Genomic DNA, 17,595 nt, shown 5'->3' with positions numbered 1-17,595 from the left:
GAGGAATACAGCTTTAAAGAATGAAATGGCAGTAAACAATTACATATCAATAATAACTTAAATGTAAATACATTAAATGATGTGATCAAAAGACATAGGGTAGCTGTGTGGATAAGAAAACAGGACCTATACATATGCTGTCTACAACAGACACACCTTAAAACAAAAGATGCATAGAATGAAGGTAAAAGGATGGAAAAAAATATTTCATGCAAATGGAAATGAAAAAAAAACTGGGATAGCAATACTTATATCAGACAAAATGGACTTTAAAACAAAGGAGGTCACTACATAATGATAAAGTGAGAAATCCAACAGGAAGATATAACCATTATAAATATTTACACACCTAATATAGGAGCACCTAAATATATAAAGCAGACTTTGATAGATATAAAGGGCGAGATCAACAGCAATACTATTGTATAATAGTAGGGGATTTCAATAGCCCACTAACATCACTAGACAGATTCTCAAGAAAGAAAATTAACAAAGAAACAACAGACTTAAAGGACACACAAGATCAACTCAATTTAATAGATATCTTCAGAACCTTTCACCCTAAAGCAGCAGAATATACATTCTTTTCAAGCGCTCATGGTACATTCTCTAGAATAGACCACATGTTAGGGCACAAGAGTGGTCTCAAAAAATTTAAGAAGACTGAAATCATATCAAATATTTTCTCTAATCACAATGCAATGAAACTAGAAATCAACCACAACAGAAAAACTCAAAAATTCTCAAACACATGGAAACTAAATAGCAGGTTGTTAAATAATGAATGGATTAACAATGAGATCAAAGAAGAAATAAAAAAATTCCTAGAAATGGCCTGACCAGGCGCTGGCGCAGTGGATAGAGTGTCAGACTGGGATGCAGAAAACCAAGGTTCAAGACACCAAGGTTGCCAGATTGAGCAAGGGCTCATTTGGTTTGAGCAAAAAGATCACCAGCTTGAGCCCAAGGTCACTGGCTCAAGCAAGGGGTTACTCAGTCTGCTGAAAGACTGCGGTAAAGGCACGTATGAGAAAGCAATCAATGAACAATTAAGGTGTTGCAACACGCAACAAAAAACTAATGATTACTGCTTCTCATCTCATCAGTCCTGCCTGTCTGTCCCTGTCTATCCTCTCTCTGAATCTGTCCTCTGTACAAAAAAAAAATCTTAAAAAAAAATTCCAAGAAACGAAAGATAATGAGCATACAACAACTCAAAATTTATGGGACACAGCAAAAGCAGTCCTGAGAGGAAAGTTCATAGCACTACAGGCATACTTTCAGAAGTTAGAAAAATCAAATAAACAACTTAACCCTGCATCTAAAAGAACTAGGAAAAGAACAGCAAGTAAAGCCCAAATGTAGTAGAAGAAAGGAAATAATAAAGATCAGAGCAAAAATAAATAAAATAGAGGCTAAAGAAACAATACACAGGATAAGTAAAACCAGGAGCTTGTTCTTTGAAATGGTAAACAAGATCGATGAACCTTTAACTAGACTCACCAAGAAAAAACAAGGGAGAGGACTCAAATAAATAAAATTAGAAATGAGAGTGGAGAAATAACAACTGACACAACAGAAATACAAAATATTGTAAAAAAAATACTATAAAGAACTGTATGCCAAAAAACTAGGCATCCTAGATGAAATGAACAAATTCCTTGAAACATATAATATTCCCAAAATCAATCTGGAAGAATCAAAAAACCTAAACAGAGAGATTACAACAAAAGAGATCGAAACAGTTATCAAAAAACTCCCAACAAAGAAAAGTCCTGGGCCTGATGGCTTCACAAGTGAATTCTACCAAATATTCAAAGAAGAACTAACTTCTATCCTTCGTATGCAATTTAAAAAATTCAAGAGGAAGAAAGACTTCCATGCTCCTTTTATGAGGCAAGCATAATTTAGATTCCAAAACCAGGCAAAGACAACACAAAGAAAGAAAATTAAAGACCAAATATCCCTGATAAATAGAGACGTTAAAATCCTTAAGAAGATATTAGCCAACTGGATCCAGCAATATATGAAAAAAATCATACACCATGAACAAGTGGGATTTATTTGCGGGAGGCAAGGCTGGTAAAATATTCGCAAATCAATCAATGTGATTCATTACATAAACAAAAGGAGAAAAACCACATGATAATTTCAATAGATGCAGAAAAAGCATTTGACAAACTCCAGCACCCATTCATGATCAAAACTCTCAAAAAAGTGGAAATACAGGGAACATACCTCAACATGATAAAAGCCATCTATGACAAACCCACAGCCAACATCATACTCAATGGCAAAAATTAAAAGCAATCCCCTTAAGATCAGGAACAAGGCAGGGGTGCCCCCTTTCACCACTCTTATTCAACACAGTCATGGAAGTCCTAGCCACTGCAATCAGACAAGAAAAAGAAATAAAAAGCATCCGAATTGGTAAAGAAGTAAAACTATCATTATATGCAGATGATATGATATTGTATATAGAAAACTCTAAAGTCTCAGTCAAAAAAATACTGGACCTGATAAATGAATTCAGCAAGGTGGCAGGATATAAAATTAATATTCAGAAATCAGAGGCATTTTTATACACCAACAATGAACTGTCAGAAAGAGAAATTAAAGAATCAATCCCCTTCACTACGGCAAACAAAAAAATAAAGTACCTAGGAATAAATTTAACCAAGGAGATTAAAGACTTGTACTCAGAAAATTATAGGACATTGATAAAAGAAATCAAGGAAGATACAAACAAGTGGAAGCATATATCATGCTCAAGGTTAGGAAGAATAAATATCATTAAAATATCTATATTACCCAAAGCAATTTATAAATTCAATGCAATACCAAATAAAATACTAATGACATACTTCAAAGATATAAACACATATTCCAAAATTTATATGGAACCAAAAAGAACATGTATAGCCTTAGAAATTTTGAAAAGGAAGAATAAAGTGGGAGGTATCACACTTCCCAATATAAATTATACTACAAGGCCATTGTACTCAAAGAAGCCTTTTACTGGTATTGAACAGGATATAGATCAATGGAACAGAACAGAGAACACAGAAATAAACCCACACCTTTATGTACAACTGATATTTGACAAGGAGGTAAGGGCATACAATGGAATAAAGACAGCCTTTTTAACAAATGGTGTTGGAAAAAATGGACATCTTCCTGCAAAAAAAATGAAACTAGACCAACAACGTACACCATTCACAAAAATAAACTCAAAATGGATAAAAGACTTAAATGTAAGCTGTGAAACCATAAGCATCTTAGAAGAAAACATAGGCAGTAAGCTCTCACAGCAATATACATATTTGCTGATTTATCTCCACATGCAAGTGAAAAAAAAACCCGAATAAACAAATGGGACTATATCAAACTATAAAGCTTCTGCACAACTAAAGACAATAAGAACAGAATAAAAAGACAAACTTCACAATGGGAGAACATATTTGACAATATGTCTGATAAGTTAATAACCAAAATTTGTAAAGAACTTGTAAAAATCAACATGAGAAAGACAAACAATCCAATCAAGAAATGGGCAAAAGAAATGAATAGACAATTCCCCAAAGAAAACATATAGATGGCCAACTGGCATATGAAAAAATGCTCAACATAACTAATCATTAGAAAAATGCAAATTAAAACCAAAATGAGGAGACCTGAAGATGGCAGCAGAGTAGGCAGATGCACAGACTCCAAGCTCACACCACCAAACTGGATTACAAACTAGTTTATAAACAATCAGCATGAAAATCCAAATCTGGACTACAAGAACAGCTCTCAAAAACAAAGGAACAAAGAAAAAGCCACAACAAACCTGGTAGGGAGCACCTGAATCTCCCCTGCTTACAGGAACAGAGGGGGGGTGAGGCTGAGAGCCCAGAAGGGATCTCACTCCAAGGAAAAGAGCAGTAAATACTTCTCACAGCCAATTGCCTGGCGACCAGGGAATAAGGTGTGTTGAAAGGATCAGCTTGTCTACGGCCATACCACCCTGAACGCGCCCGATCTCATCTGATCTCAGAAGCTAAGCAGGGTCGGGCCTGGTTAGTACTTGGATGGGAAAGGACCAGCTTGTCATCCAAAAAGAAAGAGGAGTGAGAGAGACAGAAGGTGAGGGGCAGAGGAATGCAGGGGACGACCTGAAAAGCTGACTCATTCAGTGCTGAAGGCGGCCATAGCTGGAGGAGGGGATGATGCTTCCACAAAACAAAATACAAAATACTTCCAGGTCACAGTTCTCCAGACATCTCTCCAGCTATAATAAGCACAACAAGACACAGCTGAAAACAAGAAGTGGGGAAGAGGGGCAGTAACTCAGGTCTCCATGGAGATCTGAGATACACCTCCCCCTACTGTGAGATACACCTCCCCCTACTGAAGCTGAAAAAGCAACCCGCCCCCAGAGAGATTAACTGGAAGAAGAGGACTTCAGAGTCTCAGGTTACACCCACCACATTCCTGTATAGTTTCAAATAAGCCCTCTACTGAGATCAGCAAACAAGACAATCACCTGTTAAGAAAACAAACAAATCAAGACTTCATAACGGCCCAAATACGAAAGTGGATTACAAATAATAGCTGATACCAACCCAAGAAGACCTAGAAATAACACAATTGAAAAACTGGAGGAAGACAACATCAAGCCTAGACTCAACCAGCTCTACAAACAAAACACCCTAACACACAGAGATAATGAGAAGACAGAGAATTGCAATCCAAATGAAACCACAAGAGAAACATCCAGGAAATGAACAAAGATATGGAAATAACCAAACTTCCCAATGCAGAGTTCAAAATAATGATTGTAAGGATGCTTAGGGATCTTAGAACAACAATGGATGGTCATTACAAACACTTAAATAAAGAAATAGCAAGTATAAAAAAGGATATTGAAATATTGAAAAAGAATCAGTCAGAAATGACAAATACATTATCAGAAATGAAGACCACAATGGAAGGAATTAAAAACAGGATGGATAGAGCTGAGGATCAAATCAGCGAGTTGGAGTACAACTGGAATGCAGGCATGAAAGCAGAGAAGAAAAAAGAAAAGAGACACAAAGAGTCTGAGGAAACTCAGAGAGCTCTGTGACAACATAAAGAGAAATAACATCCGCATCATAGGGGTTCCTGAAGAAGAGAAAGAACAAAGGACAGAGACTTTGTTCAATCATATCATAGCTGAAAACTTCCCTCAATTAAGGCAGGAGAAACTCTCACAAGGTCAAGAAACACAGAGAATTCCATTAAAGAGTAACCCAAAGAAACCTACACCAAGTCACATCATAATTAAAATACCAAAGCTAAGTGATAAAGAGAAAATATTAAAAACTGCTAGAGAACAAAAGGATATCACCTACAAAGGAGCCCCCATAACGATATCAGACTTCTCAACAGAAACACTTGAGGCCAGAAGGGAATGGCAAGAAATATTCAAAATAATGCAGAACAAGATCCTACAACCAAGACTACTTTATCCAGCAAGGCTATCATTTAAAATTGAAGGAGAAATAAAAAGCTTCTCAGACAAAAAATTACTCAAGGAATTCATTACAACCAAACCAATGCTGCAGGAAATGTTAAGGTGCATGGTGTAAAAAGATCAAAGTGGGAAAAGGATATAGTAAAAGAGGAATACAGCTTTAGAAAATAAAATGGCAATAAACAACTACATATCAATAGTAATGTTAAATGTAAATGGATTAAACGATCCAATGATAAGACATAGGGTAGCTGCATGGATAAAAAAACAGGACCAGTACATATGCTGTCTAAAAGAGACACACCTTAAAACAAAAAATGCACATAGACTGAAGGTAAAAGGATGGAAAAAAAACATTTCATGCAAATGGAATTGAAAAAAAGCTGGGGTAGCAATAACTATATCAGAGAAAATAGACTTTAAAACAAAGGATATAGTAAGAGATAAAGAAGATCACTACATAAGATAAAGAGAGCAATCCAACAGGAAGATATAACTATTATAAAATATACACACCTAATATAGGAGCACCTAAATATATAAAGCACACTTTGATAAATATAAAGGGCAAGATCAACAGCAATACTATAATAGTAGGGGATTTTAATACCCCACTAACATCACTAGATGCATCCTCAAGAAAGAAAATTAACAAAGAAATAGAAGACTTAAAGGACACACTAGATCAACTTGATTTAATCAATATCTTCAGAACTTTTCACCCTAAAGCAGCAGAATATACATTCTTTTCAAGTGCTCATGATACATTCTCTAGGATAGACCACATGTTAGGGCACGAAAACGGTATCAACAAATTTAAAAAGAATGAAATCGTATCAAGCACTTTCTCAGATCACAATGGCATGAAACTAAAAATCAACAACATAGAAAAGCTCAAAAATTCTCAAAAATATGGAAACTAATTACCAGGTCGAATGATAATGAGCACACAACAACTCAAAGTTTATGGGACACAGCGAAAGCAGTACTGAGAGAGAATTTCATAGCACTACAGGCATACGTTAAGAGGCTAGAAAAAGCTCAAATACACAACCCTGCATCTAAAAGAACTAAAAAAAGAACAGCAAGTAAAGCCCAAATGTAGTAGAAGGAAGGATATAATAAAGATCAGAGGAGAAATAAATGACATAGAGGCTAAAGAAACAATACAGAGAATGAATGAAACTAGTAGCTGGTTCTTTGAAAAGGTAAACAAGATCGATGAACCTTGAACTAGACTCACCAAGAAAAAAAGGGAGAGAACTCAAATAAATAAAATTAGAAATGAGAGTGAAGAAATGACAACTGACACAACAGAAATACAAAATATTGTAAAAAAATACTATGAAGAACTGTATGCCAAAAAACTAGACAACCTAGATGAAATGGACAAATTCCTTGAAATATACAATCTTCCAAAAATCAATCTGGAAGAATCAGAAAACCTAAACAGACCGATTACACCAAATGAGATCGAAACAGTTATCAAAAAACTCCCAAAAAAGAAAAGTCCTGGGCCAGATGGTTTCACAAGTGAATTCTACCAAATATTCAAAGAAGAACTTACTCCTATCATTCTCAAGCTATTTCAAAAAATTAAAGAGGAAGAAAGACTTCTAAACTCATTTTATGAGGCGAGCATAATTCTGATTCCAAAACCAGGCAAAGACAACACACACACAAAAAAATTATAGGCCAATATCCCTGATGAATATAGATGCTAAAATCCTTAACAAAATATTAGCAAACTGGATCCAGCAATATATGGATAAAATCATACACCATGATCAAGTGGGATCTATTCTGGGGAGGCAAGGCTGGTACAATATTCACAAATCACTCAATGTGATTTATCACATAAACAAAAGGAATGAGAAAAACCACATGATAATTTCAATAGATGCAGAAAAAGCATTTGATAAACTACAGCACCCATTCATGATCAAAACTCTCAAAAAAGTGAGAAGGTGACAGAGGACAATCTGACTTTGGGTGATGGGTATGCAACATAATTGAATGACAAGATAACCTGGACTTGTTATCTTTGAATATATGTATCCTGATTTATTGATGTCACCCCATTAAAAAAATAAAATTATTATAAAAAAAAAGTGGGAATACAGGGACATACCTCAACATGATAAAAGTCATCTATGACAAACCCACAGCCAACATCATACTCAATGGGCAAATATTAAAAGCAATCCCCTTAAGATCAGGAACAAGGCAGGGGTGCCCCCTTTCACCACTCTTATTCAACATAGTCATGGAAGTCCTAGCCACAGTAATCAGATAAGAAGAAGAAATAAAAGGCATTCAAGTTGGAAAAGAAGTAAAACTATTATTATTTGCAGATGATATGATATTGTATATAGAAAACTCTAAAGTCTCAGTCAAAAAAATACTGGACCTGATAAATGAATTCAGCAAGGTGGCAGGATATAAAACTAATACTCAGAAATCAGAGGCATTTTTATATGCCAACAATGAACAGTCAGAAAGAGAAATTAAGGAATCAATCCCCTTCACTATTACAACCAAAAAAATTAAGTACCTAGGAGTACATTTAACCAAGGAGACTAAAGACTTGTACTCGGAAAATTATAAAACATTGATAAAAGAAATCAAGGAAGATACAAATAAGTCGAAGCATATACCGTGCTCATGGTTAGGAAGAATAAACATCATTAAAATGTCTATATTACCCAAAGCAATTTATAAATTCAATGCAATACGAATTAAAATACCAATGACATACTTTAAAGATATAGATCACATATTCCAAAAATTTATATGGAACCAAAAGAGAACATGAATAGCTTCAGCAATCTTAAAAAGAACAATAAAAGGGGAGGTATCACACTTCCTGATATCAAGTTATACTACAAGGCCATTGTACTCTAAACAGCCTGGTACTGGCATAAGAACAGGCAATATATATAGATTAATGGAACAGAACAGAGAACCCAGAAATAAACCCACAGCTCTATAGACAACTGATATTTGACAAAGGAGGTAAGGGCATACAATTGAGTAAAGAGAGCCTCTTTAACAAATAGTGTTGGGAAAATTGGACAGCTACCTGCAAAAAAATGAAACTAGACCACCAACTTACACCATTCACAAAAATAAACTCAAAATGGATAAAATTTAAATGTAAGCCATGAAACCATAAGCATCTTAGAAGAAAACATAGGCAGTAACTCTCCGACATCTCTTGCAGCGATATATTTGCTGATTTATCTCCACAGGCAAGTGAAATAAAAGACAGGATAAACAAATGGGACTATATCAAACTAAAAAGCTTTTGCACAGCCAAAGACAATAAGAACAGAATAAAAAGACAAACTACACAATGGGAGAACATATTTGACAGTACATCTGATAAGGGGTTAATAACCAAAATTTATAAAGAATTTGTAAATATCAACACCAGAAAGACAAACAATCCAATCAAACAATGGGCAAAAGAAATGAATAGACACTTCTCCAAAGAGGACATACAGATGGCCAATAGCATATGAAAAAATGCTCAACTTCACTAATCATTAGAGAAATGCAAATTAAAACCACAATGAGATATCACCTCACACCAGTCAGAATGGCGCTCATCAACAAAACAACACAGAATAAATGCTGGCGAGGATGTGAAGAAAAGGGAACCCTCCTGCACTGCTGGTGGGAATGCAGACTGGTGTAGCCTCTGTGGAAAAACAGTATGGAGATTCCTCAAAAAATTGAAAATCGAACTGCCTTTGACCCAGCTATCCCACTTTTAGGAATATACCCCAAGAACACCATAGAACAGTTCCAGAATGAGAAATGCACCCCCATGTTAATGGCAGCACTGTTCACAATAGCGAAGATCTGGAAACAGCCCAAGTGTCCATCAGAGGAAGAGTGGATTAAAAAGCTTTGGTACATATATACTATGGAATACTACTCAGCCATAAGAAATGATGACATCGGATCATTTACAACAACATGGATGGACCTTGATAACATTATACGGAGTGAAATAAGTCAATCAGAAAAAACTAAGAACTATATGAACCCATACACAGATGAGACATAAAAATGAGACTCAGAGACATGGACAAGAACGTGATGGTAACAGGGGGTAGGGTGGGGTTGTGGGGAGGGGGCAAGAAAGGAGAGGGGGGGTGGGGGGAGGGAGGGGCACAAAGAAAATCAGATAGAAGGTGACAGAAGACAATTTGGCTTTGGGTGAGGGGGTATGCAGCATAACAAATGTCAAAATAATCTGGAGATGTTTTCTCTGAACATATGTACCCTGATTTATCAATGTCACTCCATTAAAATTAATTAAAAAGAATAATAATTCAAAAAAAGATTAAAAATAGTGATTTTCCTAAGACTAAACTAAGTATTAAAAGCTAAAGTCATAACAAAGGAAATATTTCATATGTATTATCATTGGGAACCAGATTCGAAATTTAAAATTAGAATTGTTACAATACTCAAGTTTCTTTTTCCACCCCCTGTCCCTGATAGACATGCATCTTTTCCCCCAAAAAACAAATGAAGCACTACTTCCTCAGGCAGTGAGAAAGTGATGGTCCTGGGGCACTTAAGAGAGTATATGATCATTCCTAGTAGGACAACAGTTTAAGATTGGACTGCTTATCAATAAAAGTTACCTGTCCATTGATTACAATGACCATACATTTTTGTGATTAATGACAAGAACCCACTGGCCAAGGTATTCTCCTGTGACAGCAAAGTATTGGAGCTTTCTCCAAATTGAGATATTTCTTACACTCTACTATTGCAGAATTGGGACAATTATTGACATCATGAAATAAAAAAAGTCACGGGTGGTAAGAAAACACTGGCTTGGTGGATCATACATATGACCGAATATGGTAACTAGTACAATTTTAGAATGTTCTTTAGTTAAGACATTGTTTCTTAATTCATTCACAACTAACCCAAAATTGATGTAGCTAAGGAATGTCATTCTACAAATAACCAACATTGTTATGAATAATTCACCAAAACCAAGAAAAACACAAAATATTATTTTTAGAATATTAAACTTCTCAAATGATTGGGTAGGAAAATTATGTTGGGATAATTACAAAGGAAATTGCAAGGAATATGTTGAGATTTTCAGGGCTTTACCAGTCACCCAAAATACCTATTAATAACTCTTTTTCTGATCTTTTCTAGGAACGAGGTAGATACAGATGAATTAATCTGCCAGATAACTGTCGCTGACCCCTTCAAAATGCTAATACTTTTATCATTCAAGTGCCATGGAAATCTCTCCAAATCACAATACTCTTTATTTTCTTCATGACTAATGAACCATAATGATGACAGCGGCTATAATAAAAGTACAATGTAATCTTAGGTAAAATGGCCCAGATAATGGTGCTGTTGAGTTCTTACACATGCTTCAGCCAGTTTTTCTTCTCTCTGTCACTGTCCATCTTTGAGCTTGACAGTTTTCACGGGTGGGAGTGTGCCCACTTCTTCCACCTAATACGGTGGTCCCAAACCTTTTTTGGGCCATGGACCGGTTTAATGTCAGAAGATATTTTCACAGACCGGCCTTTAGGGTGGGACGGATAAACGTATCATGTGACAGAGACAAGAGTCAAGAGTGAGTTTTAGACGGATGTAACAAGAGGGAATCTGGTCATTTTTAAAAAATAAAACATCGTTCAGACATAAATATAAATAAAACGGAAATAATGTAAGTTATTTATTCTTTCTCTACGGACTGGTACCAAATGGCCCATGGACCGGTACTGGTCCACGGCCCAGGGGTTGGGGACCACTGGCCCAATACATTTTATGTGTTAGAAAAACTGGGGAGTCCAGATAAATACATAAACTGGTTTAGATTAAATCATGATAAGGAATTTTCTGGGGCCTGTTCCCCGAGTTCCTGTCTATGTTTTTGGCTAGGAAAGGCTGGCGAGTTAGTACTTAAAAAAAAATTTTTTTTTGATAAATTGGGTATTTCTATGATAGTTAGGAAACCCCATCTCGTGAAAATGAAAATCTCTTGTACACTGCACAAGGACCAGGACATCACTGCTGCTTTGCAGCTGGCCCCTGGCCTCAGTTCCCATCAGGTCCTGATCATTTCACCTAATCCAGGCACTTAGGACCTCGCCTGGTCTGCCTGAGAGCAGAATAAGGTGAAGGCAGGAGAGCAGGGTATGACATCACTTTTGGAAGAAGTGTATTATTGCTAATAATTTAATGCCACTTTGTTCTAGCCTGCTAAGTAGTGTTACCGGGCCAGATAAATTTAGCAACGAGAATTTTCCCGACTGTTTCCATAACAGAGTATGGGACATTTTTAGCTAAGCTGAATTAAGTGAAGTCTACAGTAAAGAGACATTCTAGAATGGAATTTTCCTACTCATGGATGACATATTGTAACCACTCACTTGTGGAATATAGAAAAGAAAACTTTTTAAACTGATAAAAGTCTCTGAACTATTTGTGCAAGGAAAACAGTAATTTGATCAGACCATTTCTTTCTTTGGTGCAGTCATATGAAACTCATGAACATGAACTCTGGTGGAAACATGTAACAGCAAACAAATTGGAACAAGAACTGTACTTGCCTTGGGGAAGCTTTTAGTCAGTTTTAGAGACAGGGCACACAAAGCGAAAAAACCCTGGTTTCCTGTAAAATCACACACATATGCCCACTTCCTGAGAGTAAGGCCAGGTGGGCGATGAGGTTGGGGTATGGGCAGAGATGCACTCCTGCTCTCATGGTGAGGGAGTCTGACTGACATTCACTTACTTGGCTTGTGCCAGCACGCCAATGACTTCTGCATACAGATCTGCCACAATGTGCATATTGCCAGTGTTAGGACCAAGGTACCTAAACAAGATACAATTAGACAGGTTAGGGTCTCTGGTCATCTAAAATTTGATTCAGCTTTAAGCACACAACCCTGTCAAAATTCTAAGGTGAGAAATTACTTTACCCTTCTTTGTATTTAAAGTGCTTGAAAGCCAAGTTAATAACGTCATGTATTAAACTGTCTAATACAGGATGAAGTGGAATCTGAAAAAAAAAATAAAAAAGATGGCTCTTAACTTGGAAGGGAATATTAACGATCAAATCAATAAGAGTACTTCCAATAACTGTATATGGATTTTAGCAAGCAATCAAAAAATATAATTCATATGAACCAGGATTTGAAGTTCATAAACAATTTAATAAACTTAGACTTTAAAAACTTAAGTAATTTTCAAATAAATCAACCTTATCTAAAAGGAACATTAAATTAATGACCTACCTGTTTCAAAACTTCTATTAATACTAAAGAAAAAATAAAATCAATGGCAAGGTCCCGTCTTTCCATTAAATAATCTCGCTGCTGTTCATCACTGTAAAATTGAAAATATTCATATTAATTGGTGCTGAAGATAATGTGAATGATATGATTCATCATAAAAAACCGAGGACTCATCCCCAATGGACTGCAAGCCAGCTTTGGTATAATGAGACTGCAGTGGTAGATACAGTATTTGCTGAAACTATTCCTATTAATTGTGTGATACACTGGGCAGACACTGAGTCAGAATATTTGACTTCAAGTTTTACATTTTCCACCATATCAACCTGAGTAGCTGTTTGTGAGTCTATAATCTCATCTTGTGGGCTTTCTAAGGTATGCCTCAATCCAAGGATTCTTCCTTCTGTAAAGTGGCCACAGACACAGGACATAGCTCAGTGAAAAGACCTTGTGAAAGGAGCTGAATAATGTAGGGACATAATACGGTTACCAACTGGAGCAGAATGGCAGGAGATGAAGAAAGAGCAGAATTGCTTTCTTTCCCTCCTATCCCATTCTTTTTGACTTTTTGTCCCTTGATATTTATGAAAGGAGGAAAGAAACCATGAAGGGGTATTGGAAGAGAGACTGAAATGCAGTTGGAAGAACAAGCAAAGTGGAGTCATTTGAATTCATTCAAAAGTTAGGGAGCATAATTAGCATTGGCAAAGGGTGGCAGCATGAGTCCCTGCCCCCATCTTCTGCTTAGTGAACATACTGACCAAGGGTTAATTGAAAAGTGAACAAAGAAAAAATGAGTTCTCTAGCATGAAGTAAAAATAGTGGCTAAAAGCATTGGCTTTGGTGTGGACCAGTCCTGGATTAAAATTATGTGTCTTCTAATTACCAGTGATGTACCATCTAAGAATAAAAATAATGTTAGCAATTATAGAAAGCTTTAGCTTGAGTATTAAATAGGATAAACCAGTCTAGTCTCCTGAACACAAAACTGCTTAATACTTGTAAATTAAATAAAGCAATGAGAAAGGATGGCAAGATTTGGATTCACCAGATATTTTTGAAATAAGAATATTTTAAATATGAAACATTTTTCTCTTCAGTCCAGAGGAAATGAGAAGAAAGGAAGGTGCTATTTCAGATATAAAAAAAAAAAATTTCTGGAGAAGATCTAAAACTGTCAGCAAGTCATACGAAGGCTGGTGGATGACGGGATGGGTTAACAAAGGAATCTTCAGCTTTGACGTTCAAGGGGCACTATATACACAGGGTCAGAACCCCTTCATTCAGGGTCATTTAGGAACCGTCCTGCTGGAGGAGAGCAGTGACCCAAAGAGAACCATCTGTCTGAAGTCCTTCGAGACCCACCAGAACAAGGAAGTGATACTACGAGGTGGGAAACAAGAAAACATATGGAAATGCATTTAAAAAAAGGGCATTCACAGGTCTAACCTCGAGATTGAATTGTGGAATATGGAAATGAAAAGCTTGATGACCAAATGGAAGGAGAACTCCCAAAGATGGCGAGCCACAATAAAAAGAAAATGTTTGTGTTGGGTGGCTCATTAGGGTCTTCAACAGGGGCCACAGGACCATGAGAAAGTAGCAGTTCTTGGTACAAAAATATTTTTTAAACACCTAAGTCTATTTTTATTTATTAAGTCAATGATGCTTTCAAATAAAAGTAAGATATACACTTTTGCAATAATGAATTCAACTTTATTGCTGGTCTGAGGTCTAACTGCCAGGAGCCAGAGGCATTTGACAAACTTATTTGGTAGTCAAAATGTTGATATTATACTAATCTTAGAAAACATAACCCAAATACACATTTGTCACATTTGACTGTTTTCAGTTGTTCATGCTTCTCCGGAAAGTTCCTCTTTTCTTTTTTCTAGTAACAGAAACTCACATTATTTGCTATATTCTGCACTGGAGACCCTGATCCTTTGGCTCTGTCCCAGACACACAAACTCTCTCTCGTCTCAAACTCTCAAATGCTAACTCAAATGCTGCCGCCTTGAATTTCACTGTCCTGATTCTGTATTTGATCTCAGCAATTACTTTGACCTCCTGAAAATAATTGGTAACACAATTAAAAAAAAACTATTAATTTCAATCCATAAAGCAATCAATTATGAAAAATCTAGTTTTAGTAACTAAATTCTGACAAAACCAAGAAACAAAACTTAAATTCACTTAAGTCAACTTAATTAAACTGCCCCATTCCCCACCCCCAGGAAAGTTTTAGTAATATCTGCTCATTAGCTAACAGGTATTATAAGAAATATGATATAATGATTCCATTAATTTATTAATCAAATTTTCAGACAGAAAAATTGAAATTCTACCTTTAAAATTTGATACATTAAAAATATGTATGAGGAGAGACTACTGATCAGCACGAGGCTTCACTTTGGGGAGGGGAGTAAAATGTTCCAGAATTAGACAGCGGTGATGGTTGCACAATTTTGTAAATGTACCAAACACACTGAATTACATATTTTACAAGGGTAAATTTACTGTTTGTGAGTTATATCTCAATAAAAATTCCTTCAACTAAAAAAATTCAGTTATTAATTTCTCCCCCCAAAAATGATAAATAATTGAATATTACATAAACTCATGACATTATGAAATGAAATTACTTTCACTTGCATGAAATGTAATTTGGTAAAATTTAGTGTTCTATGTCAAGAGAAGTCTATTGTTTAAAAAAATATTAGGACTGTCAAAAAAAAGGAAAGGAATATATAATTTATAAGAAGTAGTTATATCTGATTTTCTAAGTGATCAATATTAGCTTACTGTCTTTAAAAAACATGCATAACCACTCCATGTAGAGAAATCTAGTTTCTTCTGAAATGATCATTTTTTTATAAGAAAAAAAGAGAATGTATTAAACTTACTTATTTTTACTACCTGGCTGTAGAAGGTTGATTTGAAACATGAAATTACATGTATTTATCTAAAATTTGGAAGGGCACACATCCATTGTGTGTGAGAGTTTTAGGTTTTCTGGCTGCCAAAGTGTTCGTGCAGCAGCAAGTTCTACTTCTCAAACCCACACAACAAATAAACAAGATTCCCTGTTGGAACGGAAGTTAGACATGCTGTAATCTGACTGCTCGTTTTGCTCATGAAGAGACTGAGGTACAGAGAGGCGATGAGCTGCCCAAAGTCACATGGCTAATTAGTGGCAGCTCCAGGATCATGGCTAACATCCAGACCAACCTCTTTCCATGGCACACTGGGCACTGAAGGTTACTAACAAGGACTAAAGCGTCCAGGGCAGCAGCCCTCAGCTTTCCGGTGCAGCCTGGAGGCCAGAGGGTAAGCTCAGCCTTTACACAGTGCCTCACCCATGGTGAAACAGGGCCCTGTATGACTGTTCAACCTGTGACAGCTGACAGTGGCTAGTACTCCAAATGTGCCACCTGCCGAATAAGGGGCCTCGGCCACACCTGCTAGGTATCTGTCTTAGAGGCGGGAACACCCAGAGGCCTTTTAAGTCCCATTTTGATTTACATTTCTTAAAATGAAAGAAGGAGTAGAGAAAGGAAAAACGGGAAAGAAAAGAAGAGAAAAATAAACCAAAAGAAAGAAACCATAATCCTCAAAAACTTACACAAAAGAAATGTACCTTTTTGACTTATTGCTTGTTCTCGGTCTGTATTCATGTGATTCATCCTCAATGCCATTTTGCCTCTTATACCAGTCAAACAGGGTGCGCAGAATGGAAGGCAGGCAGTACTCAGACAGGGAGCTCATTGAGCTGATGACCTACAAAGGAAAATGGAGGATTAAAGCAGTGATTTTCCATCTCATGGCACACATAAACTAAGTACTAAAATTCTGTGTCACGCTAAAAAATATATTTTTTGCCGATCTGACAAAAAAAAAATAGCTATAATTTTGATTCATTCTCATCCAATGGCTATTGTTGTACTGGCTGTTGGCATTTTTAAATTTGACAATCTAAGGGAAAAGAAGTCAGTGCCCCTGACTAAATAGTCAGGTATTGTACACTTTACAAATTCTTGGGCATACCAGTTGAAAATTGCTGGACTAAAGGCTTTAGTGGCATGGCCAATTACTGAGAAACTTTTTTATTTTATTTCACAAATAACTCCAAGCCACAGTCACAACAAAGTTTTCTTGTTTATCACAGCCCTTCCTTCAATAATCTTTATTAGTACATACCCAAGAGCCCAAGTCTCTTAATGTTGACAGATGTTCCTCACAAACTAATAATCTGGTGGTTCAAGAAAGCTAATTACTTTGACACCTTTTCATTCTAGAAATCAGATATTAATTGCAAATAGGTTATTCACGGACTGTAAAAAAATTATTATCCCATACCAGCTAAGAAGTATGGTGCAGTAGATTTCTTAGATTCACAAAAATGCTGTTCTATAAATAAATATATTAATGTAATTACATTAATTGTTTATGTGAACTAAGCAAATCTATCCCCCAAACAAATAAGTAGTAATAGACTGTATGGTTTTCTGCCAATGATCATTCATCTATTAATCTGATATATGTTCCAAATCAGATTCGAGGTACAAATGAGTAGCAGTAATTTGCCTGCATTACATTATAGGCAAACTGCTCCACTCTTCTTTAAACAACAAACATACCTTTGGAATCTAGAGTCCTGACCTTTTACCAAGTATCACAAAAACATGAACCTTTATCCATATCTCATATGCAAAATCTAACTTAAAATGAATCATAGACCTAAGTGTAAAATCTAAAACTCTAAATCTTCTGAAAGAAAACATAGGGGAGGCCCTGGCT

At 36.0% G+C, this 17,595-nt stretch overlaps 1 protein-coding gene across 11 annotated transcripts in view; it reads right to left on the bottom strand.

Moving 5' to 3' along the window:
* FRY (FRY microtubule binding protein) overlaps positions 1-17,595 on the bottom strand; it is a 569,880-nt gene that overhangs the window by 237,337 nt on the left and 314,948 nt on the right. For all 11 annotated transcript variants that reach the window (XM_066369318.1, XM_066369317.1, XM_066369307.1 and 8 more), the window contains 4 exons: positions 16,436-16,575; positions 12,796-12,886; positions 12,481-12,560; positions 12,294-12,374 (listed from right to left, as the gene is read on the bottom strand). In XM_066369318.1, coding sequence (XP_066225415.1) covers positions 12,294-12,374; positions 12,481-12,560; positions 12,796-12,886; positions 16,436-16,575 — 392 coding nt within the window. The remainder of the gene's footprint in view (positions 1-12,293; positions 12,375-12,480; positions 12,561-12,795; positions 12,887-16,435; positions 16,576-17,595) is intronic.

This window comes from Saccopteryx leptura, chromosome 2 (assembly GCF_036850995.1).
Source record: "Saccopteryx leptura isolate mSacLep1 chromosome 2, mSacLep1_pri_phased_curated, whole genome shotgun sequence".
Taxonomy (NCBI): domain Eukaryota; kingdom Metazoa; phylum Chordata; class Mammalia; order Chiroptera; family Emballonuridae; genus Saccopteryx; species Saccopteryx leptura.
Note: the sequence above shows the minus strand (reverse complement) of the source record. Positions and strands in the feature narration are given on the sequence as shown.